This window comes from Chroicocephalus ridibundus, chromosome 23 (assembly GCF_963924245.1).
Source record: "Chroicocephalus ridibundus chromosome 23, bChrRid1.1, whole genome shotgun sequence".
NCBI classification, from domain to species: Eukaryota; Metazoa; Chordata; class Aves; order Charadriiformes; family Laridae; genus Chroicocephalus; species Chroicocephalus ridibundus.
In genome coordinates this window covers 4,189,414-4,214,268 of record NC_086306.1, presented here as the reverse complement: position 1 = coordinate 4,214,268, position 24,855 = coordinate 4,189,414, and the positions used below count along the sequence as shown (strand labels likewise).

At 46.4% G+C, this 24,855-nt stretch overlaps 2 protein-coding genes across 12 annotated transcripts in view; both read right to left on the bottom strand.

Annotated features, from left to right (window-relative positions):
* Nucleotides 1–11,456, bottom strand: part of LOXL2 (lysyl oxidase like 2) — a 64,698-nt gene extending 53,242 nt beyond the window's left edge. For 4 of the 10 annotated variants that reach the window (XR_010074020.1, XM_063358855.1, XM_063358861.1 and 1 more), the window contains exons 1-6: nt 11,325–11,456; nt 10,127–10,244; nt 7,355–7,544; nt 4,591–4,745; nt 2,158–2,255; nt 163–266 (exon numbers count right to left, since the gene is read on the bottom strand). The gene's annotated coding sequence lies outside the window, so the exon portion shown is untranslated. The remainder of the gene's footprint in view (nt 1–162; nt 267–2,157; nt 2,256–4,590; nt 4,746–7,354; nt 7,545–10,126; nt 10,245–11,324) is intronic. The other 6 variants (XM_063358860.1, XM_063358862.1, XM_063358858.1 and 3 more) reach the window with 5 other exon arrangements.
* A 38-nt stretch (nt 11,457–11,494) lies between these two features.
* ENTPD4 (ectonucleoside triphosphate diphosphohydrolase 4) lies at nt 11,495–20,970 on the bottom strand. 2 transcript variants are annotated; one of them, XM_063358867.1, is made up of 13 exons: nt 20,871–20,970; nt 19,505–19,622; nt 19,051–19,248; nt 18,366–18,571; nt 17,687–17,837; nt 17,496–17,599; nt 16,814–16,873; nt 16,358–16,512; nt 14,627–14,793; nt 14,078–14,402; nt 13,267–13,352; nt 12,886–13,047; nt 11,495–12,604 (listed from the first exon to the last, which is right to left on the bottom strand). In XM_063358867.1, exons 2-13 carry the CDS (start codon nt 19,510–19,512, stop codon nt 12,376–12,378), a joined length of 1,851 nt encoding a protein of 616 aa, XP_063214937.1. In that variant the 5' UTR covers nt 19,513–19,622; nt 20,871–20,970; the 3' UTR covers nt 11,495–12,375. The 2 variants fall into 2 exon arrangements, with proteins under 2 accessions (XP_063214937.1, XP_063214938.1); XM_063358868.1 differs by having other exon boundaries at nt 16,382–16,512.
* Nucleotides 20,971–24,855: the final 3,885 nt, after the last annotated feature.

Below are 24,855 nucleotides of genomic sequence, written 5' to 3'. Positions count from 1 at the left end.
GGAGAGAAAGGAAATAGGTTCAAAGAGAGAAAAGGGAAGAAGTGAAATCAAACTTTCAGCCCCGAAACAAGAGAGGGTTAAAAAAGTTTAATCGATCAGCCCCTTCATCTCTAGCAATAAAGCCACTGTGCTGGCTCGCAGTCTCGGCAAGACTGCGTTTACCTTGGAGTTAGTGGTAGGCTGTGCTGGGGGCGACCTCTGTCTTGTCGTGCTTCATGAAGTTCTTTCTCCTGGGCTGAGCGATCCCCTCTGCGCTGGAAAATATCCTGCAGCCAGAGAAATATGCTGCAAGGAGCTGCTGCTTCCTGGCAAATTTCACTAGACTTAGGCAAGCAAACCCCTCCCAAGACCCAGCCCCTTCAGCCTCGGCTCATAGCGGGTGATATCATGGGCTTGTAATCTGAGCAGAAGGACTGCAAAGAGAAAAGAAATGGGGGGGGGGGGAAATCCAGCCAGAGTTGCAGGGAAGGAGGGGGAATTAGGAATGTGAATGCTTTCTCAGGACATTCCTAGGGAACAAGTATTGAGAATCGTATCGGTACCAGTGTTAAATAATACAGCATGATCACAGCAGTTTGATTCAGAGCCTCACAGTGCTAAGCAAGCACTCTCCAGATACAAAGGACGCAGGGTCTTCAACCTTCCACCTCTTTCTATAGCTTGGGGAGTCTGCAGCACACCATCTCCCCAGCTATTCAGGTATCACCCACCTTAACCCTTCAGCATCCAGCAACTGCTTTTCCAGCTGCTCAATACCCATAAAGCTCGAAACTACAGCAGCTCAACCCAAGGCACACATTTAAAAACTATCTAGATCTGCAGCAAGAGTTACTCCGTACTCCTTGATGTCCCGAGGACTAACCAGATACTAAAAGCAATTCTTCATTAAAAAAAAAAAAAAAAAAAAGCCCAGATCAATCAAAAATCCCAACCTCTGCTGTGTCAGAAAACCGAGAGCATCTGTGGTGTGAACAGTGAGCAGTCAAACAGTAACGCTGGTCTGAGCTAGTTGAAACAGTTCTTCTATCAACAAGAACTCACTAAATCAATTAGACATTATTCTGAGGCAACTGTAAACTTCTGCAATCTTTTCAACTAGAGCAGGGGGGATGTTTTTAAAACCTTTCTCTTTTTTTTTTTTTTTCCTCCATTTAGGCTTTTAACGCATCGTAACAATTCAATTCTATTTTCTGTAACTGTGAAAATAACAAGAAAACAGTGGCTTTCAAATCTCTGTTACAAAGACGACCTTGAAATTTTGTCTTCTGACCCAATTTTAGACAGCAACGCATTCTGAAGCGTCAGCATTTCCCAAGGAATGCAAATTTATTTTCTCACCAGCTTTGACCTTAGGTATTTGCATCTACGTTCAATGGTTTCTTCAAACAAGTCAGCAGAAAGTTTACAGGCACAGAAAGAGCAGCAGGTATTCCCACAGGTGAACTTTTGAAGGAATATCCCCATTTATTTCAGAACATTCATATTTGTAAAGGACTTTCTAGCAAGCCCTTCCCTAGCACAGGGCTGCTGCCTACAGCATGCTCTTCCAGGTTAGTCCCGCCTGGTTTCACATCAATTCTCAAATTAATTCTAGTAATTAGTTTGAAAAGTTCCAGTGCTTAATCCACACCTCTGGATACGTTTCCAGCAATGTAACACCAAAGCCTACAAGAACACGTCTGTCATCAGACCTGCCTTTTCCCAGGCTTTTCATCACTTCCTAAACACAATTTACCGGCACCAAGCCTGCCTGCTTCCTGCTCAGAGCACGACTCCATTTTCTCAACCCCAACCGCGGGAAAAGCAGCATTTGTTCTTAGTCCCAGCTGCTCTGGCATTGACGTGCAGAGCCTTCCCCGCTCTCCCATGCCACCTTTTATTGGAGAGGGATATTGCATTGAACTGGGCACCAACATCAGAGGAAACTACGTGCTGGAAACGGAAAGGAAGCTCATTTGGAAGTGTAACACAACTCTGAATAATTTAAGACCTTAGCTCTTCGCTGAGTGAGCTGACAATACCAGAGCAGCTCAGCCTTGCTTACGAGAGACTGTAAGACTGTAATCCCTCTTGCTCTCTGTTTCACAGACTCTACATGAAATGGCCTGGTCCAGAACTGAGGGTTGAACCCAACGTGAGAATGGCCCCGTTACTTACTGGTGTAGCAGGCTTTGAGACGACACCCACCAGCTGACAATGCTGGTAGAGTGATGACAACCACATTCCCAGGAGTTGGCAAAGCCTCCTGCAGGGCACTGCCCCAGCATCAATCATGTAGTTAAAGGAGGAAAAAAAAAAAACAAATTAGAAAGAGGACAGTTGTTTCTTGGTGTGATATCAAGAATATCAAGATGTTAGGACTTAATCCCAGGATGCCACTGAAATAGAACCTGGCTCTTCTTCCCAGGGAAGTCAGCGGGAGCGGGAAGGAACAGCAGGTTTCGCACGCCACTCCACAGTGCCCTAATTCTCCTGTACTGGGAATGCTCACAAAAGAAGTGAAATTCTGCAAAATCGCAATTAGCATCATGGCTACCAGCACCACCTGGTGGGTCAAGCCTGGCCGGCCTCAGTGTCAGGGCCATCAGGGCCAAACCGCGTCCCAGCAGAAGCTCCACGGAGCAGAGCTATTTCAGACTGGCAGGAAGCTGAAGGCAGTTTGGCCAGAGGAAGGAATGTGTGAGCGTCTGCTGATCAGGGCATGGAGAAACATGACAGCCTGCCGGAGGAATGTTTGCCGAATGCCCAGGTCGGGTAAGGATACAAGTAGCAAATGCCATGCAGGCTTCCAGCTGATGGAAGAGCTTGCTGATTGCATAAAGCAAAACATTCGGCAGGAATTCAGCAAAGCTCTTCAAGGTAACACGCTGGATTCAGGGAATTTGCTGCCCCCTTCATATTGCAGCTGGTTAAGACCAAAAGAAAAGCACCTAGCAAAAAATAAAATAAAATTAGAAAACCTCTCAATATCATATAGTCTACAGGAAAAAATGCTGCACAAACTAGATTTGCATCATCTGATCATGCAAAGGAGGCCGGGGAAACCACTCGCCAGGCCCACCAGCCATCCCATCGTCTCTCAACCTGTTTAACTGTCCCCTCATTGCTCTTTGGGCTCTGTGGAGTTCGCTGCCCTTCACCAGGAGGGAAGCACGGCTCTACCACCCCATATCTTACCCTCTCCCCAGCAGTAATCTTTCAGCTTCTTCCAACACAGGGGCAAAGATGCACCCTTGTGGGCAGCGATACCATAACTAACAGCGGGCACCGATTTGCTGCATTCAGTGACTCCACAAATAACGGATATTTTCCTGTAGAAGGACCGGCTACAGCTGCATCGGTCTCTTGGCCATACACACAGCCACCATTTCAGGTCCACATCCCTCGCCTACATGTTTTCTTCTGCATCTGCCTGAAGGACACGCCTTGCCATACGGACAAGTCAAGACGGGTTTTGACCAAGTAGTCACAGTCATGGTCCATGCTCCCAAAAATTAGGCATGCGCTATTAGGTTCTATAATCTCTCATCTCCAATTTTCAGTTCTTTTAAAAAGGGAAGGCTCATTGCCTCCCCAAACCTTGTGTTTTCACCCTGTAGACTCTCTGGAGCCGCAGGTCGACTTGACCTTTCAAATTTGCAGAGCAGATACACTAAGCTCCGTAAAGGTTGCTCCGCACAGAGATGATCTAGGCGATACCTAAAGAACTGAAGGACCTGACTGCTCTGTGAGAGTGTTAATGCCACGTGGCAATTTTCACACCAATTGGCCCTAGTGGAAAGTTCCTGCAACGTGTAATTGGAGAGCTATAACCCTGCTTTTGAGCTCATAGGATGGCTAACAAATACCAGCAACCCTGGAGAAGCAGGTCCATGCATCCCTCAAAAAAGGCATAAACCAATTTATAGATGTTTAATCCCTACAGAATTTCTACAATTTCCACATCAGGAGCATGGTAGTGACTGAACTGACCTCCCAGACTCCCATCCCCTGCTACTTGGGTACTGCTAGTTGCTGTTGAAAGGACTGTAAACTTGCATTGCTTCTGTTCAGGGAGGGTCCCTTGCTTGACACAGCTCTTTTGCAGCCAGCAAAGCTGGAAAAAATGAGATTCATCTTCTAGAAGAAATAACTCCAATCCTTTGAGACCTCTCTTTCTCCTCCTCTACATGTGTTCTCATCTAATGGTCAATGCAATGTAGACAATGACCACATCACGCTTACTTTCCATCACCCACTTGATTTTCCATGCTTTGCAGAGTCACCCCCTCTAATCTGCAGGCCTCATCACTTCTCAGTCTTGCTAGTCATATTCGCCCGCTAAGGCACAGCTGACCTCAATGCTCTACAAAAACATCCCGGAACAAGGTCTCTGCTGAAGTCCTGACTCTTAACAAACAACCCATCTGAACGGAAGCATGGAGCCTCCTATGAGATTCGCGAGAGACCCACATCTTCCAGCTCTTCAGTTCGATGCATCATCTAGAGCGCGACACACCTTCAACACGCATTAACTCCACCTATCCCTGAGCAAATGAGAGGCGCATACACCAAGGCGGGTGAAAACCTGAAGCCCCATGAAATACTCACAGCAGATCTATTTCTGCAGCAGGCACAGGGGCACAGAGCTGATGTCTGTTCTCGTGCATGACAGCAGCTGTTCCTCCTCAGTCCCAGGCAGTTTGAACAGCAGAGCACAGGTGTAGAGAAAGCACATGCATCTTCCTTGCATTTCCCTCTTTCACCTTTCAAGAAAGGGGTGGGGGGAGGCCAGTTAGTACTGAAATCTCCCAACTGGAATGTGAGCTTCTGGTTTTCCTAGGCCAAGGAAGACTCTAGCACAAGACATTTTGCAAGTACTTCTAATTTTCTATCTGTAAGAGCAATTACTCAGAGATCCTTGCTGTCTTTGAGCACTGATTCGAGGAGTCAGCTGTTGAAAGGCAACTTCCCCCAAGCCATCTCCTGACAAAACGCAGGTGGCACGCAGTATCTGGCCAGCACACACCAACATCCTTCCCCGTACATACAGGCTCCTGACAGATTCCCCCTGTGCAACTCAGCCATCCAAGAGATAAGTACAGAAGGGTGTGAACAAAGCTTTGCCCCTAAAATATGTGAAAAGAGTGAGATTTCTAAAGAGGAAGAGAGTTTGAGCAATCCAGCTTCACTGTTTCAAGGCAGTGGCAACGCTGTGGGAAAGCAGCGGGAGCTAATCCCACGTGTGCAGCGAAATGACTCACCCACTGAAAGGCTGGGAAGGAGGGTTGCGTTTTATCTCCTTGCCCTGAGGGATGGCAGAGGTCCTGGAGGCTTACCATCCCCTCCCACTAGATGGCAAGAGTCCCCCTCCTAACAGCAAAGCCTCTGCAAGGCCAGACTTTGCGTCCAGGGGTCAACAGCCAGAGAAGGGACTTCTAGCCCTGGAGAGCACTGAGCAGATAGAACTGGTTTCCCATCCTGTCTGTCAGGATTTATTTTGCTGTGATGGGAAAACTATGTGCAGGAGAAAGGGAGAAGAGAGGAGGAAACAAACAGAATAAGGTTTGGTCGGAAAAGGGGGAGGATGCTCAAGAACACAGCGTACTGGTCTCCATTACGGCCAGGCAAATGCAGCAAATCCCTCCTCATCCTTAAAAGGCGCTATGGAAACATGTTTAAACGTCTTTTGTGTTGATTCACTGTGACAGGCCAAAGAACATGTCCTAACAAGGACAGTCTCTGCCAGCGGTTCTGTTCTTATGCAGAAACTTGAACAATTAGTTCAAGGACAGAGACTCCAGTTGGTGAATTTGCAAGAGGGCTCACCGCAAGGGCAGGACACGGGCTGCAGAAGGGGACATGGGATGCTATGTAGGAGATGCATTACACAACCCACGCATCTGATTCCACCTTCACGTCTACGCGATCAGCAAGGAGCTAAGGACCCTCAGCTTTCACGGCAAGTAGTGTCCTAAGAGTTACCTGAAATTACTGCCTTCCGCTATTTATTACTGCCTGCCAAAATCTGGCAAGATAGAGAGCCCACCTAACAGGGAAAAAACCTGGCACTGTTGGAATCTTGTTTGCAAGTCACCACTGGTGTTATCAGCAGGAGAGAGATGCTGGTAAAAGCACCATATGCATGAGACCCAGGAACAGAAAACACCTGCAGTCTGTAGGTTCAGACCCTGCCCTACTCATTATTTGTAGCAGGGAATGCAGAGCTAGTGACTTCCAGGACCCTGGAAAGCATTTGGAGTTCAGGAAAACCTGGATATTACAGAATCATAGAATGGTTTGGGTTGGAAGCAACCTTAAAGACCATCTGGTTCCACCCCCTGCCCTAGGTCCCACCAGCCCAGGTTGCTCCATGCCCTGTCCAACCTGGCCTTGAACCTCTCCAGGGATGGGGCAGCCACAACTTCTCTGGGCAACCTGGGCCAGTTTGTCCCTTCAGTGCGTTTGTGTGTTGCGTGGCACAAACGTGCTGAGCACTCCCTTTTGGAGATCAGGACTCTAAGTTAAAGTATCTCCAGCAACACAACCACTCATCGTCTAGTAAGACACGGCTAACCCAGTCCCAAGCAATTTCTCAGCTCCACTCCCTACCAACCCAAAGACCTTCAAGCACAAGCAGGCGCAAAAGTCATTGTCGTCCTCCCATTCTTTAAACAAAGGGAGGGTGACCTGAAAAACAGCTGTCACGACCAGGTCCCCTGAACACTACACACACAGAGGCCTCTGTGAGGAGGGACACAGCAAGTCCTTACCACACTCATTTCAGCTTTCAATGAGCTTCATGCGTTATTTAGTAGCAACAATGGCAGAAACAATGGGACAAGAAAGAACAAGGTGCCCCGGATCAGGCATTGACACCGAGTCGCTACTATTGACTGTCCCCTTCGCAAAGTGCCACAGAGACAGAAAACCCTTTTGTTTCCACAAGCTGCAGGGCTACCTCTGTGGGGCTGGTGTTCCTGGAGGAGCCGTGTGCTTCATCCCTTCCCCGCCCTCTCCATCACACCCTGCCTTTCTCATGGGTATACCTTTGTCTCCCCAACCACTTCTTCCATTAGGGGCCATGTTTGGCCTTATTTGCTTTGGACATTTTCCACACACAAAAACACAACAACAAAAAGAAGAGTGATACATTTAAGAGGCCATGAAGCTGAAAGCTTCAGTATCATTCTCCTGTCCATTCCAGGTCACTGGGATAGGTCAAAGAGCAGTGCCCCTGCCTCCCCTCTGCGCTTTTCTGCATGCCTTACCTGGCCTTAATGGACCTGGAGAAAGGACAAGGTGAATAGGAGAAGCAGAAGAAAGAAAATAAAGCATGTTAATGCAGAAACAGACACAAACAGATAAACATTACCGTTGTGACTTGGGAATCCGAGCCCAGGAACAGGCACTGAGTGAAAACAGGTATTGCTAAGTCTCTTAAAGGAATCAGGTTTCCCCTGGCTTTGTTGCTTAGTGTGGTCTCTTTGAAGCAGGCTTGTCCAGGGGTGGGATGGAAAGGTTTCCTTTTTTCCCCCCCCTTTCATCTGGAGCCGCAAAAAGATCTGCAAGAATAATAAGGCTTTAGTTGTCTTCTCCTCAGGAGATGTCACAAACTTCTTCCTCCTCTTCCAGAGCCCCTGCCCTGTCCTGCAAACCCCTACAGAGGGGAGGAAGAAGAAAAAGAAAAGCCCCAAAATCCACAACAAACACACTCACTATATTCTAATTAATAGGACACTACAGCCCGATCTTCAAAGCAGCTAAGAGCTGAATTTACAAACACTTGCCACAGGATAGTTCCAGCACTAAAAAGCACAGCAGTCTTGTAAATCCAGGCATTTAGGTTTGGCACTTAGCTGATTGCTTTTGAAAATCTGCGCTTCCTCCCTATGCCTTGTGGGCTTTAAGCTCTTAAAGCAATTAAAGGCACCCGCGCATCTGTCAGCCTCAATATAGCAAACGCTCAGACGTAATGAACTCACACAAAGCCCTCGCGGGAAGGGCCTCACGCAGCCCGCGTGCTGAGATCTGGCGCTGCATTACCCAGAAAGATGGTGCCTGGCTCAGGCTCCCCCCCAGCGCTGGGGCTGGACTGGCAAAGCCTCGTTACCCATTAATCGGCAGCCTTCGGAGGATCGCAGAGGAGGTGCCCACGAGGAGCCGACTGTTCCCCAGCACCAATCCTACCCCAGAGCCCATCCTATCGGCCTCACAGACACACCAGCAGTGAGGCCGTGGGAGCAGGGTGATCTGCAGGGTGCTTCAGTCGCTTCCTCGCACAGGCACACTACAGACCTGTACATACATATATAATCAGTATATAATTCATATACATACGTATATGAACGTGCTCAGCACCATTTTGTTGCCCTACACTGCCCTGATGGTCAGGCTGGTACTTAAAGCTGGCTTTTAATGTCTTTTTTTCTAAAATACATTTTTCCCAGGACAAAGCCCTGCTCTCATCCACACCCAAAGCCCAAGCACATCCCAGTTAGAGTATTAAAACCACCTCCTGAAAGAAGCAAGAGCCAGAGGTTCCAAGGCCTTGGTGCTCTACTCTTTCCAAAGGTACAGACCAAGGACAATCAACCTTTTTAGACCCACAGCCTAAGAATCTGCTGAAATTCCTCTCAATGCCCTCACTTCTCTCCAAGCGACAGAGATCTACTCCAGGACCGCTGCTAAATCAATCTAAAGCCACCAGTCAGTTTTGGGCTTGGATTTCCACTTCTGTTCCTCACTGCAAACCACTCTGCACACTTCGCTCCCCTTCACAGCACCCTACCACGCTTCTACTGCGCCTTCCCCATGGTTCCGCAGCAATGAAAAACACAATCCCACACCCCTTCTCCGACAGGACCAAAAGACTTCACTTTGAAGCTAGAATACCTCAGAGAAGCAGAAACATCACCAAAGAGCACCAGGCACAAGCAAAACACCATCTATTCTTCCTCAGGCCTGCGTTCGCCCAACCCTTATAGGCTCTTGCTTCTAATGAGCATGATGGCTTTCACCTGTGCACCTTTAGGACACTTAATTAATCCAGCTGCCTCTCGCTGCACCCCCTATACCTGTGTGAGATCAAGGGGCTCGACTCCCAGCTTGCTGGAGGTAAACAGGGTCCAGGTGCTGCTTTTGCAGTGTACTCAACTCCCTGAAGCTCCCTGCGCTCCTACCAGGGTGCACGACACGTTGGGCACGGAGGGAACAGCTGAGAATCAGGGTTTAAAGAAACTCAGCCCCTTCCCCCTCCAACCTTGCAGTTAGAATTACAACAGTAAAGACATAATGCAGCGGAAAAATCCACGCAAAGAAACACAAATCCAAGAAGCAACTGGGGGAAACAGTTTATTGAAAGGAAGAAAAAAAAAAAAAAAAGAAAACAAGCTGGGAAAGTGAGGATCAATGACTGGCATTATCATGACAAATTGACCCTTCTCATGTACAGGGAGGGGCAGCCGAGCACCTAATGAGATTTCTTAAAGAATTTAGGTAAGAGCCAGCTGGTTTTAGTTTTGAAGGCAGTGTTCACCCCACCTCACTCTGAAGCACCTTGACACCTGCTCACCTTATCAAGCCATTTACCACCCTAACACCGGAATGAGGGGGAAAATACAGACATAAAACAGGGCTCTGTGCACAGTCTTGCACGAGTGAAGAAAGCTTGTTTAAGTTTCTAGGCCTTACACTTGTTTGAATCTGTTTTTTCATGCTCTGCTTAGATTTTTAATGAATAGTAGCTGCTCCCATAACCAATCTCTGCTGGCAGCATCTTTTTACCATTACAAGAGGAAACTGTGTATTAGGTCATCTTAATTCTGCCCTTCCTGAACCATATCACTAGAAAAAGCAGAACAATACTGTTAGGATGCTGGAGAAGAAAAAAGAAAGAAAGAAAAAGAGGCACTGTACACTGCAGAGCAGTCACTGGTACGTCGAAAGCTTCCTGCTCATTCATGCCCCATTTTCCTGATCACTTTCTCACCACCATTCATCATCTTATCTTTCCTCACATTCCAAACACTCCTGCTTCATATCTTCACTCCCCAGCGCGGTGCTTTCAAAAACCAGTGCGGAAAGCAGCAGACGATGCTTTATGTAAGCACAAGAGCAATCTGTCCCCATCATCCCAGTTCTGTACCTGTCCCTACTGCATTCACCAAGCTTGCCAGCTGCAGCTTGTCCTACCAAAGCTCTTCTTAAGCTCTGGGGGGGCAGAAAACACATACTCCATTGTGCACAGCCATAGTTTGTCCATCCTACAAGATAAGAAAGCAACGTCGAAATCCTGCACTTGGTTCAACCGTGACATATTACATAACTTTAAACAATCGTTCTCCTCTCAAAAATGTTTCTACCACCTTAGGGCCAGCGTAGTTGTTTTTTTTCCCCCCCCCATGACTGCACATTATTTAATAAAAATAAGCTTCTGATTCTATTAAAGAATCAATTTTGAAGTTATACATTAAGATGATTTTCTCTCTTTTTTTTTTTTTGCGTTCTCTTAAGTGTTAAGAACATCACTAAAAAGAAAAAGCAGCAGCATCTAAAAGGAAATTCTATTTTAGGTCTGAAACATTCTTCCTTCAACTTTTTCCATGTTTTTATGATTTTCGTAAGTTTTTTTTATTGGTGGGTTTTGGGTTGTGGGTTTTTTCTTTGCTTGCTGCATTTGAGTCACTATCTCTTCTGCTAAGAGATACTTGGCATCTGCCTGGATTTTGCCCAGTCACACTCTGATATTTCCTCGTCACTTTAGCACTGACACCAGCCCTCGTCCAAAGGGGGCTGCTTTATCTAAGTGTGCAATTAGAGGCTCTGTACTCAGTTTTAGGCATCTCAGAAACAGGAAGCATAGGCTCTGGAACAATTGGCAGTGTCAGTTTTTTTGATAATTCTTATCAGCCTTATGAGTGCAACAAGTTTGTAGCACAATTCCAGACATCAGAAGTGAGAGGTGTCTTATCTACGCGCTCGCTCAGATGGTGCTCAAAAAAATAGCGAAATGCCAAACAGACTCTCAGCTGGTGAAGTGCTCAGATTTGTCAGGTACAAAAAAAATCCTTTCTAGAAAGACGACACTATTTGTTATTTCTGAACACTCAGTTAAAGGTTCTGTTGCCGTTTCAAAATTGTACCACATATCCACTTAATTCTACGCGGCCATCTGCCAGACACTGGCTGGAAGGGGCAGGAGGTTTAGCACCCAAATTTAGCTGCAGTTCAGCAGATCAAGCCTAAATTCCCTAAACAAAGGCCAAAAAAAAAAAAAAAAGCGTATCGAAAGGAGGCAATAAAACAACTGAAAGTATCTAGATTTTGAGATGAATAAACTGCACCTTAAGTATGACCAAAGTGGTACTGACATGCCTAGATCTCCAATACTGAAAACAGCATCCAGTTTTCCAGCGTCTTCTCACCTACTAGGAGAAAAGAAAGTTTTGCCAGTTGGATACAAACAGTGAGAACAGTAGCGATATCGTGCAATAAAATATCCATACACCAAAAGTTCATATAAATCCCACTTTTAATCATGGACAGATTTACTTTCAAGTAAAATTAACAGCTTTAAATAAAATATAAATTAACAAAACAGAGTACTCAAAAATCAAAAAAGAGACACTGTGCAGGTCTACTCTAGCAGAAACAAAAGCCTAGGCATATTCCAGTTCTCTTCACCTTACTGGAGCGTCAGGGAGATCTCTGAATGATTATGAAACAGAAATAGGGGATTAAAAATAGTGACTTTTGCCACTATGACGACATAGCTTCCAAGACAAAAGGGGAAACTGTCACAAATAAGCAAAATTGATTTAAGCAGTTTTGTGGAAGCACAGCATCGGGTGCAATAGGTTTTTCTTCTCCTTCACAGTACTTATCCCAGAATATAAAAATCAGATTAAGCTGTCCTAAAAGGTTGTTTTCTTACTGCTTTTGAAAACCCTGCACTTCCTTGTCTTTCACTGAGGAGACTCAGAATTGAGAATTCAAGTGATATCAATCCTGGGATCTGGAAAAGAAAATAAAAACAGTCCTCATTCATCCTAGCTAACGGGATTTCGCAATCTCACCCAAAGGATGAGCATTCACACTCATTCTCTTACCATACATAGCTTAAGCTGCTGCTGCTCATTTACTGACGAGTCTTTGCTCGTCCCATTACACACAAAAGTGCAATATTTAAAAAACAATAAGTAATTTTTGGCAGATATTGTCTAACGAGACTAAGCCAAGTTGACCCCATTTTCCCATGTTTCCAAAGCCTAGCTGTATGACATACTCTAGGCAATCTGCTTCTTCAATGGTTTAAAAGGGACAAAAAGTAGGAACCCTGAGGCAAAAATGGCTTTTTGAGTAGCAGGTCCAATAAAAGCTCTCCATCACAGCATCTCATAAGGGTCCTGCGATCTTCTGTGGTGGGAGGCCTTCCTCGATCCATAGGGAAGTAGACGAGCCGTTACGCAACATTCGCCGGTGGATCCGTCTGAGCCTTAGCAGGTAAAGCAGGATGGAGAGCAGCACAACCAGAAAACAGACAAAAAACAAGTAGTGATTGTAAACAAAGGAGAAGCTCCTCCAGTGGGAGTGACTTCCACGGAAGTTTTCTTGCTGGATGTCTCTGAAAAGAATCAAAGGAATAAGAGACATAAGCTGCAAATCAAACTTCGCCTCCGTGCTAAACTACCTTACCCCAGGGAACAGCCCATTTTAGTAGAATAGTTTTTATAAAGCATTACTTGAACTACCCAAAATACGTACTAAGGTTATATATAATGCGCTAGAAACAACATCTTGTCTCCCCCTATCTGTCAGCTGTTTGCTATCACCATGCTTCTTCCCTTCATAAACCCTTCCACTCAAACTTCTCTTTTCAGACGTTTGAGAGAAAACAACTCGTACCTTAAAGGTAAAAACCGTGTTCGGTAAAGAATGGCTCCCAAGGTCCATTGCACCTCTTTATCATAAACCTGCAGAGCTGTTTTCAAATTGCTGTAACTCACAGGAAATGAGAAGCCACTGTGAAATACTTCATACATCCAGGCAGACTTAAAACACTGGTACCTATAGAAAGAGTGGGAAAAAGTCAGGCCAGCAGTTACAGAGTCCCAGAGGACCGGGGAGCTCATTTAGACACATAATTATCGGTACTTTTTTACAGCTGATGCAATATTTAAGGTTATATTCACACTTCCAATGATTTCATTAAATGGATCATTTGGACGTGACCTCTCCCTGGCAACTCTGCATGAATGAATTTGCTGTACAAACACAAATACTCACTTCAATCTGTGGAGATCGGCATGTGATGCATAAAGACCATGGTCAAAACGTTCCCGTAGGACAGACCACTTAGTGGCACAATAATCCTTCAAGAAAAGAAAAAAAAGAGAGACTTCAACGTGGCTTCTGCCTTGAGAAGAAAAAAATGCCACTAGATAAGATGCTTTGTAAATACCAAAAGCTAGAAAACTCAAAAATAACAGCTTCCCCTGCACTGCCAATAAGTCAGACCACAAGTTTCATGGTATTTTCTATAACATTTTGTTCATTACTTGGCATCTGTAGTTAAATTAGTACTCAGTAGCACTTAAACTCTTTGGTCACGTACTTGGAGATGAAAAATAGACAACCCTATTTTTAGGACATTGACAAAGCAGGTCATATTCCTCTACTTTATGTTGTAGTCTTACTTTAAAGCTGTCCCCAACAGATTGATCTCTGCTAGGAACAATACATGAGAAACTGGTACAAAATGGATAAAGCAAGAAGAAAAGGAATTCTAACCAACAAAGATATTCCTAAAAAGAAGCAAGGGGTGGAAGCAGCACGGATTTCCCCATTAGCAGTAGTTCTGCTGGAACTTGACTATCACGAGTCCCATTCCCTCTAGAGTCAATTTTAATGTTGTGCTTTAAAACGGATATTCCAAAAGAAAATCCAGTGAGGAAAAGATTCCCTGGGATAGTTCATTACAGGGTAAAAGGACTTTGGATCTTTAAAGGAAGAGGTTTTTTGCAAGACTTTCAGAACAGAATGCTTCTGGAGAGTAGCTGTTTTGAGTTAGAAAAAGTTTCTCTCAAGAACACTTTACCTTTGCGGCTTTAGTAAATTTAGCAGCATTATAGTCTCCTCCCATGCGTAACACGTCCTCGGTGCAGTAGTAGAACTCAGAGAAACCATAGAATTCACTGTTCTGAAAGTGCACAGCAGGCTGATAGACACCATTAAGAGATGTCTGGGTTTCATTAGTCTTATTCATGAACGGCTGAATAATTTCACGACACAAATTAAAGTCTCCCGTTCCCCGCAAATACATTGTCTGTCCGTTCTGCTGGATCTCATCCTGAGCATCCAGGGGCAGGCAAGGATCAAGGTAGGGCGAATCAGAAGTCATGCCAGTCTGTTTGCCCAGCAGCCTGTATAAAGGAGCAAGCACAGCAACAGCTGCATATTCAGAAACATCAAGCTCTGAGATACAACGGCATCAAAACAAAGCAGCCCCGTCTAAAGAAACTTCAGCATTGCATGCAGCATGCTGTAGAAATTAAGTTTTATGTCACAATACTTTAACTAAATATATTCAAGTTAAGGGGTCACTGAGCCTACTGATGCACGGAACGCATATCCCCCAGCCAGCTACCTGTTTTTAAGCACTGTACTGGTAAATAGACTGTCTTCATATCGCTGGCGTGCTGCATTTCCTCCAAAACCAAGGAACGTTGCAACGTAGACTCTATACACGTGCTCAGTTTGATGAGCATCACAGCCCAAGTTGAATTCCGCAAGTAAGTTTTTGGCTACTTCCTCCTGTGGGAACACAAGCACCAAGATTAGGTATAAACTCTGTGAACCAGACTCTAAAGATGAGTTCTTTGGACAAACAGATGCCCTTGACATCTTTAAGCTCCACTCCTTATTCATCAGTTTTGCTTTTCACAGGCTCATGTTACCTTCTAACTTCATAGGGAGGGCAAAGCATATTGATTGCCGAGGACCGCATTATCGCTACTGATACTCAAGGAACTGTAAAGGCCAGGAACTGCTGCTGTGGATGCTGAAGTATCTTTTCCTTTGAAAAAGTACATGCTGTGGCTACTAATCTCAATGCTACCACTTCTGACTGAGTCCCCACAGCACTGACTGCTAGGCCAGGTAGATTTATGGTCCGCCCAGCAGAGCTGTTCTTCGTTTTCCAATCTGGAGTTCTCAAGCTTTTCGGGAGACCTGTCAGTCACTCAGCTCTGCTCACATACCATACGTCAGTCACTTGCGGTAGCTTTTCAGCTATTCAAGAGTTGTGTAGCAGAAGGACTTCACACAGAACGTGCTCAGATATGTAGCGTAACACTGTGTGGCTTCCAACTGACATTGTAAATGAAAAACAGCAGGACTGTAAGCGTCACAGTCAGTTATTTGACTCTCTTATCATTCTCTGTCTGGGAACCCAGACAGGTTCCATGACCAGAATACATATTTTATATCAGCTTATGTTCAGACAGAGCCATACGATAGTTGTCATATCGTCTGCAACTCTTCCTGTTTCCAATTCATATTTACTGGGGCAGTTTGCTCCGAATCGGAATGCCCATACTTCTGTTTAACAGCCCAAACTATTTGTTACAGCAGCTGCCTGAAAGGCGATGTCGTTATTAAAACCTGCAATAGCGAAAACCCATCATTTCACAGGAAGATTAAAAAAACCTAAATATAGATACATCATTATAACAGTACACTGAGAGTCAAAACACATGGCTTTTAGGCTATTCTTACTTCAGATCATTTCTCAATTAATAGTAAATTATTCAATATAAAAAATTCAGGAATTACTCTAGAACTCAGTGGAGTGAAGTTAGAGCAATTTATGTTCCATTTAAGACTTGTAACAAAGAAATTTGCTTCTTACAACAGATGAACTGTGCTGAGGATGTAGGTGGCATTTAAACAGACTGTACTGTTACCCCCATGTCCTGTTAATTCAGTTTCTATCAATCCAACTTAAAGGAAAAAGCCATTTCTTATATAAGAAGAATCTTTCACACACAACTTCTGGGTTCTAAACTCCAGAATACAGTCTCTCTTAAGTATAAGAAATTTAAAACTCGTACATAAATACAGGCACACACACAAAGAAATGCACGTCCACTTAAACTTAAAAGTTAGTGGCAAATTATACGAATGGGAATAAACGTTTGAATGAACAAAATACAAATGAATTGCTTAGCTGATGAAGGACTTGTATTTGCCATCTTCTCTTCCCTTGGGTTTGGAATGGGATGTAATGAAGAATAGGACTCAAAACAAAGAAAACAAAACAACAGATATGCATTAAATAAAACCAAAAGGAAAAGAAGAAAGTTGCACAGATAATAACCTGCTGCGAAGAGGCAAAGCTTACAGTTTTAGGGACTTCGTATGCTATCTGAGTCGACACTCCGCCCATGTCAAGAATACCCACTGTCCTCTTACGAAAGATGGCCTCTTTGTTTTCACTGCCCGGGACATGCACCTCCACAATCGCTTCATCCTCTGGATAAAACACGGAAAAGGCATTGAGAGATACAACTAGGGTGGTCTAAAGCAGCGCTACACTACTTCTAGTGAACTGGTTTTTGGTAGCTATGCAGATCATTGAAATTTCACATTTCAATGTGAAATGAGAAACCTCTCCCTCCTGCCCGTCAGTGTCATGTTTCAAATTAAACCAACATCAGCATCTGCACGGCCACTGTTCACTAACATCTCTATCTAAAATCACACCACCAAGAGTGAAAGCACAGGAGTGTACTTAAGTCCTTCCTAAAATCCGATTCACAATTAAGATACTTACCATCATCTGTATGTTCAAATCTTCCAAGGACAAAGTTGATGCCAATCCATGCATATACTCCTACGTGCATAAGAAAACATATTTCAGGACTAGCTGGTACATATCATCTTAAAAACAAAGAGGGATTTTTTGCATATGAGTTATTAAGATATATCACTGATCATATTTTATTACATAAAATACTTCAAAGTTAAACAGTCCTGACAAGTTATTCTATTCCTTCCATCCCAAGTCAAGGCTACAATAAAAATCCTATTTCAATGTATCAAAGACAGCTTGATGTGTAAATTTCAGAATTAAGCACATTAGCTTTTAAATTGATTTTAAGCCTCTAGGGAGCTAATCACATCAAAACATCTCTCCTTCAGAAACTATTTTTGCCTGCAAAGTTTCTTCCATCAAGGGTGTTGTGCCTTGTCTTTACCCCTCCCTCCCCAAAGCCAGGGAAAATGGACTAAAATTCCTGCTAAACACAGATGAGTTATTTTCCCTGCTAATTAGAAAACATTTAGACAAGTTACAAGATCACAGCAGATGATCATCTCCACACTCCATATGTTGCTACTGAGGAAAAAGGTCTCTCAGCCGAAACAGAATTTTAAAAAGCAACAAAAAACAATTCTCCAAGTTGTATGTGAAAGTAATAAACATTTCAAAAATTATTTTCCCAATGTTAACCTACCTTCCTGTTTCCCTGAAATAACCTCTGCATGCGAGTCCGAAAACAGAAAATCAAAATGCACGGGAATATCAGTGAGCAGATCTTCAAGTATTGCCTTCTGCTGGCTGCAAAATTACATTTTGGAACAGTTAAAAATAGTCAGACACACCAGGATCGCTAGTCTAAATGCTAAAAATAAGACAGCCAATAACCTTTCTGGCAGAATCCTCATTCCTGCAGTACACAGAATATAAAGAGGAGTCTCTTTGTGTTTTGCACGTGGCACATGTTCGGCAGCAAAGCTCAGAAGTGGAGAAATATAATCACTGACCTTTTCAGGAGAGCTGGCAAACTCCGAAATGCCTAGTGAAACAGAAATATATGAGAGGGAAGCAACTCAAGCTTTGGGTATCAAGATTTTGCAGGAAATACCCAACACAGAGGAGAAACGAACTACCCAAAGCCAAACCCAGGTAATGAACTACAGAAATAAGAAAATAAGAGCGAAGCTAATACTTTATCATTCTCCAAACATTAAACAAAGACCTGTATTACGTATATTACCTATTTATACAATTGGCTCAAATAGCTTTACAGAAAGCCAATTATTTATTCACTAAACAAACAGAACCAAGGTAAGTGATAACTGAACCGGCACCTGTCTTAGTCCACAGAGAAACCTCTCCCTCCTGCCCGTCAGTGTCATGTTTCAAGCTTTACAGCTGAACAAAGCTCTCTGCAAACCAAACCCAAAGCAATCTGGAGGAGTGCTGTGCTGACAACTCGCAAGTGCCCTTTAACCGGACACTTCAAATACAGGGTTGGAAAAAGCAAAGTTAGGATAGGCCCCTATCTAGAAAATCCCATCTCAAATGAATTTCTTTCCAGTACCTGGTTTAATTTTCATAACCACTGGTTTTCTGTTTTTGTCCCTCATCTGTTTGATGTCCAGCAGATCATGCGGATTACCATTGTGCCTTGGCCAACAGTACACAAAAATCCGAGAGCCACTGCTGCCACAGTCCACAACGATTCCATAGTTCAGATTGGGGTTGTTTGTATCTGTAGCTTCAGTATCAGTTACTCGGGCAAGGTATCTAGAAGAAAACTAGGCATTACTATGTGGCAATTCAGTTCCATATGGAAGTTTTTCTCAACATCAGACTCAAAACAGGACAACGGTTTCCATCGTAGGAATCACACTCTTCACTATTACACTGTTGCTGAAGAAAAAAAACAGCGAAGTGCCGCCCATAAGAATCAAATTCCCCAAATAATTACCAAAAGTAATTTCCAAATAATTTACTATGCAATATTTTTTGCACCTACAGTGTTACTGTGCTGCTACAGATCCATATATTACAGATATTATACAGTTGATACAGATATTAGAAAGTTGAATTATTGATAAATTAAAATCAACCCAGGATAAGGAAAGCTTCATTAAAAAAGCAGGAAGCTTTACTCATGCTTTTTCCCCATTCACGTATTTTACAGTCACAACCTGTCAAGTGTTTTCTCTTTCACGTCAAAATTATATTTCATTCCTTTCCATAAAAGTCTTTCCAACTCTCACCTGTGGAATCTTTTGTCCCTGTATGCACGCCCATACTTATTGCGGATGACTACCAGAGAGTAGTAAAGCAGAGAGACAGCAGCAGCAAGTATTCCTATCACCACAATCTGTCGCAAAGTGGTGTTGAGAATACGCGGACATCCCACCGGAGAGATACTGAAGTGCCATGAAGCAGGAAGCAAACATGAGATGCTGATCCTAAAATTCAAAGAGGATAATCTGCTTTAAAAATTGACTTTATTACCAAGAAGCACAATGCATTCCGAAACAAGCTAAGGACAAACAGATTCTTCATAAAATTTTTCACTTTGCTCTGCTCTAGCTTTGCTTTGCTCATGCTCTGGCTTGAGTGCAGCCAAGACGCTATTCCCACCTCTGAATTCACGATTAGGTTCCCTGTCCTTCGCTCAAAAGACATCACAATTTCATTTGACAGTTCCTTTAGGATTCTTACCTCCCCATTTTGGGATATGACCAGCAGAGAGACAGACCAGCTGGTGTTCAAACATCAGCCGGTCTCCTCAGACTGACAAGGCACATCAACTGTGCTCAAAGCCATTGCGCTTCTGCTCCTGAATTAAAAAGAAAACATAGATGATCTTCTAGACACCATTATGAAGAGTGCTGCCAGCAGGTCGAGGAGGTGATCCTTCCCCTCTACTCAGCACTGGTGAGGCCACATTTGGAGTGCTAGGTCCAGTTTGGGGCTCCCAAGGACAAGAAATACATAAAGGAAGGTCAGTGTAGGGCCACGAGGATGATGAAGGTTCTGAAGCATCTCTCACATGATTAAGAGATTGAGAAAGCTGGGCCTGTTTTGACTAAGAGGAGATGGCTCTCATCAATGCATATAGATATCTGACTGGAGAACCTAAAGGAAGCAAACTCTCCTCAGTGGTGCCCAGTGACAGGACAAGAGGGACAGGCACAAACCAAAACACAGGACATTCCATCTAAACATAATAAAAAACCGTGAGGGTGGTGGGACACTGGAATGGATTGCTCAGAGAGACCATGTCATCTCCATCCTCACAAACATTCAAAGCCTGAGTGGCCACAGACCCAGGCAACTCGCTTTGGATCGCAACTGTGCACTGCGCTGCTCAGGGAGACAAAGAAAGGTAGGCACAGGCAGCAGCGCACCTGCTACACAAGGTCTTTATAAACATTTTCAGCTCCACTACCACCCACAAAGCCAGTCCCCAAAACACAAAGACTCCAAACGTAATAAAACATCAGCAACGTTAAAAAAAACAAAACACAAAACAAGTACCACACAAATGCCGACACTTCAGCACAGGTCGGGACTGTCACCCTTTTTCCACCACCCCCAGCGGGCCTCACGGCCCTCCCACACACGCCCCATCCTGCCGGAGGTGCCACGAAGTCCTTGTGCGGGTGCCAAACCGCAGCCGCCCGCTCCCGCTCCGACCGGCGCCCACAAACCGGCACCGGGCAGCAGCAGGGAGGAGAAGGGGCTGGGGGACAGGCCCCAGCAGGGCCCGGGGGGCTGCGGAGAACCCTCGGGGGGTGCGAGGAACTCCTGCCGCTTCCTCACAGCCCCAGCAGCGGGCAGGCCGCAGGGCCCGCAAGTCTGCGGAGGACACCCGGCCCTCTCTCAGGGCCCCAGGAGCCGGCAGGCCGCAGCGCCGGCCCCGGCCCGGTCAGACCCCCCGCCCCGCTCCCCACAAACGCACCGAAGCCCGCTCCCGGCAGCCCAGAGGCCCTGCCCCCGCCCCGGAGGGACCCTCCCCACTGGCGCCCGTTCCCCCCATCCCCTCCCTCAGCCGGGGACCCGGGCAGCCACAATTCGCGCTCACCCGCCGGCCCGCCGCCGACCCGCCGCATAGCAACCGGCCCCTACGCCACTTCCGGGTCCCGCCGCCGGACGTGACGCACACACGCGGCGCTGAGGGCACGTGGTGGTGGGCTGGGAAGGGATTCCCCAGGGGGGCGTGGCCACAGAGGGGGCGTGGTCAGCAGCGTGGAGGGGGCGTGGTTAGAGCCGGGGGCGTGGTTATCCCGGGGGCGTGGCCAGGGAGGCGGCGATGAATTAATATTAATTTCTAGCCCGGCTGTAGCCAAGAGGGCTGCGGAAGCTGTACCTTACACTGCCGCTATAAACAGGCAAATCTAAGTATACAGACGGTACATAAACATATAGATAGAGATTTAGAAATAGAAATATAAGTATTTGTTTATATATCATTGCTATGGCTTCAGAAACCCACAGTTTATTGTCATTTAGACAACTATTCTCTCATCCAACGATCCCTCCCCACCCGGGAAGGGGAATCGGGGTAAAACAAGGAAAGACGAGGGTTGAAATATAAACAGATTTAATAGGATAAGTCTAAATAATTAACATTAATAATACTAAAGAACCAGCGTTGATCCCCATACTGATATAAAATACACCAATAAAAATCATACCCAGCCCATTCCCCCCCGCAGGGGACAGCCGGTGTGGGACCCTGCGAGGGCTCGGGGCTCCGGCACCGGGGTGAGGAGATCTCAGGGTCACAGGCATCACAGGAGAGAGAGAAAACTCCTCAGCAAACTCTCTGATTTCTACGGAATGTGCCGTTCGTGGTAGGAAATAACCCCGTTGGCACCTTGGGCCAAGCGCCCGGGTCTCGCTCCTCCTCGTCCCCGCACCTGGCGAGCTCAAAAACACTGAGATCTTGAATCCCGCGTACCGTCGCTGGCGATAAAGTAAATATTTTCACCAGCTCAGACACAAGAGGCTTCTAAAAGGGCAGTTTTCCCAGGCATTAGAAGAGAAGTGAGTCCTGTGTCGCTCCAACCAGAACAATTATAAATACACAATGGTACTGCAGCACCCGCAGGGCTGTGCAAGCTATAAATTACGTTGCCGGTATAAACAGACAACTATAAATATACAAACAGCATATAAAAATACAAATTTACAAATATAAACACACAAACATAAATATGTTTATGTATTATAAATATACATTGGTATTGTAGCGCCTGTAATAGAGGCATAAATATTTATGAATAAGTCATAAATAAGCGAATCTGGTTTTAAAAAAAAAATATATAAAAAAGCCTCTCCGTGCCTCGAAGGGGCTGAAAATCTGCCGGGGAAGGAAGGGACCCTCCTGCGCGTTGCCACTGAGCGGCAGCACAGCTGCTGGGAGAAAGTGGAAAGAAAAAGGTTCTCCTGCCAACTAGAACGTGTTAATAAGAGGAAAAACGCCAGGGAACGGCTGGGGAGCTTCGTGGGGGGCATCTGGGGAGCGGTGCCCGGGGTCTCCAGGGAGTTTCAGCCCCGTCCCAGTGGCCGTGGTGACATCGAGCGTGGCCTCGTGTCCTGGCACAGGTTTGGAGGATGATTGCATGAAGTTCTCCTGGGTCAATCGCTGCTTTTCCAGGGGTATCCGATGGGATGGTAGATTTTGTAAGGTCACAAATGGGTGCCCTGCGGTCCCTACCACTTCCCAGAGAGGAGGAGCGGGACCTGCCGGGCCTCTCCGCTTCTTCTCCTTCCCTCTGCCGTCGCAAACTGCTGCCCTACAGGCTTGGCCTTCAGCCCTGGGAGCCCGGCAGGAGGGAACTGGGACAAAGCTGGGCCAAAAGAGGGGAGATTTAGGTTAGATCTGAGGAAGGAATTGTTTGCTGTGAGGGGGGTGAGCCCCTGGCCCAGGTTGCCCAGAGAAGCTGTGGCTGCCCCATCCCTGGAGGGGTTCAAGGGCAGGTTGGCCGGGGCTTGGAGCAACCTGGGCTGGTGGGAGGCACTGGGTGGTCTTTAAGGTCCCTTCCAACACAAACCATTCCATGATTCCATGAAAACCGAACACCCAGCCTGATGGTGGCTGCCGGGTACCAGCACGAAGCCCTGAAGTGAGGCAGCACCGAGCCCAGTTCCAGAAGGACAGGGAACGGCTGGAGAGGGGACAGCAAAGGGCCACCAAGAGGATGAGGGGACTGGAACATCTCTCCGATGGGGAAAGGCTGAGGGATTTGGGGCTCTTCAGCCTGGAAAAAAGCCGACTGAGGGGGGACCTTATCAACGCTGATCAATACTTCAAGGGGGGTGTCAGGAGGACGGGGCCAGGCTCTTCTCAGTGGTGCCCGGGGACAGGACAAGGGGTAACGGGCACAAACGTGACCATGGGAAGTTCCATCTCAAGAGGAGGAGGAACTTCTGTGCTGTGAGGGTGGCAGAGCCCTGGCACAGGCTGCCCAGAGAGGTGGGGGAGTCTCCGTCTCTGGAGACATCCCAACCCCGCCTGGAGGCGTCCCTGTGCCACCTGCTCTGGGTGACCCTGCTCTGGCCGGGGGTGGGATGAGGGGATCTCCAGAGGTCCCTTCCAACCCTACAATTCTGTGATTCTGTGAAACCACCACTAACTCGTGTCCTTCAGCACCACGTCTGCCCAGCTTCTAAATCCCTCCAAGGATGACGATTCCATCATTTCCCTGGGCAGCCTGTTCTAATGTTTGATAACCCTTTTTGTGAATAAATTTTTCCTAATATGCAATCTAAACCTCCCCTGGCGCAACTTGGGGCTGCTCCCTCTGGTCCTACGGCTTGTTACTTGGGAGAAGAGACTGACCCCCACCTCTCTGCATCCTCCTGGCTTTACGCCGGGCTAGTGACAGGACCTGTGGGGAGAAAGAGATTTAGACCTGTGGGGAGAAGGAGATTTAGACCTGTGAGGAGAAGGACATTTAGGTCTGCTCCTGCTTTGCAAAAGAAACGTGGAGCCCTGGGGCAGCTGCCGGAGCATGGGCTCGGAGGAGGGAGCAGACCCCTGCCAGGACATTCACCCACCGGGCTGGTGGGACCCATCCTGGCATCACACGGGGTCCCACCGGAAAAACCAGCCGCCCCTCGGTCCCTTTCCAAGCTTAATTCCACCGAAAGCAGGGGCTGCAACTCGTGATTTCTGGAGGGGAATGGCTGTAGGGCAGCCGGCCCCCGATGCTGCCGTCATCCTCAGAGACAAAGGCACAAGTAGGAGCATGTCAGCGGCGGCGAAGGCTTCATGGAGGGGAAAAAAAAAGGAAAGAAGAGGAAAAAAAAAAAAAAGCCAGTGCTGCCATCAAACCATGCAAAAAAACCCAAACCCCCACGTCGGGGATGAGTGTGGGCTCTGTGTCACCAGTGAGCTTTGGCCAAGGGTGGGCCTGGGCCGGGCTGGGCGTTAGAAATGTCGAAAAATCTGCAGAAATTGAGAGCTGCCGATGAAACCGTCGCTGCCAGAGTCTGCAGGCGGCCCAAAATGGAGGCCGAGGAGGAATGTGCAAGTTGTTTTTGTGCATGCTAATTATTTCCAGATGCATGCTCTTTGCAGCGACAGAGAAAATATTAGTTGTTTGTGAATATATCTCATTCCACCGTTAACAGTGTCACCAGTGGGAGTAAAACCTTCCCCACCGGCTGCTGCTCGTGCTGGTGAAGCGAGCCCAGACTCTTCCTGGGGTGATCTTTCGAGGAGAGCTCCCGGCGTTTTCCATGGGAGGAAGGTTTCCTCCGAGCACCAAATCCTGCTTTATTCCCCCTGCGCAATTTGGAGGAAATCTGGGATAAAGCCACGCTGCTAAAATCATTGGGCTCGCTCTGAAGGAGCGTTTGAGAGCAGCCCCGAGGAGAAGGACTTGGGGGTGTTGGTGGAGGAGAAGCTCGACACGAGCCATCAACGTGCGCTGGCAGCCCAGAAACCCCCCGCAGCCTGGGCTGCGTCCCCAGCAGCGTGGGCAGCAGGGCGAGGGGGGGATTCTGCCCCTCTGCTCCGCTCGGGGGAGACCCCCCTGCAGTGCTGCCTCCAGCGCTGG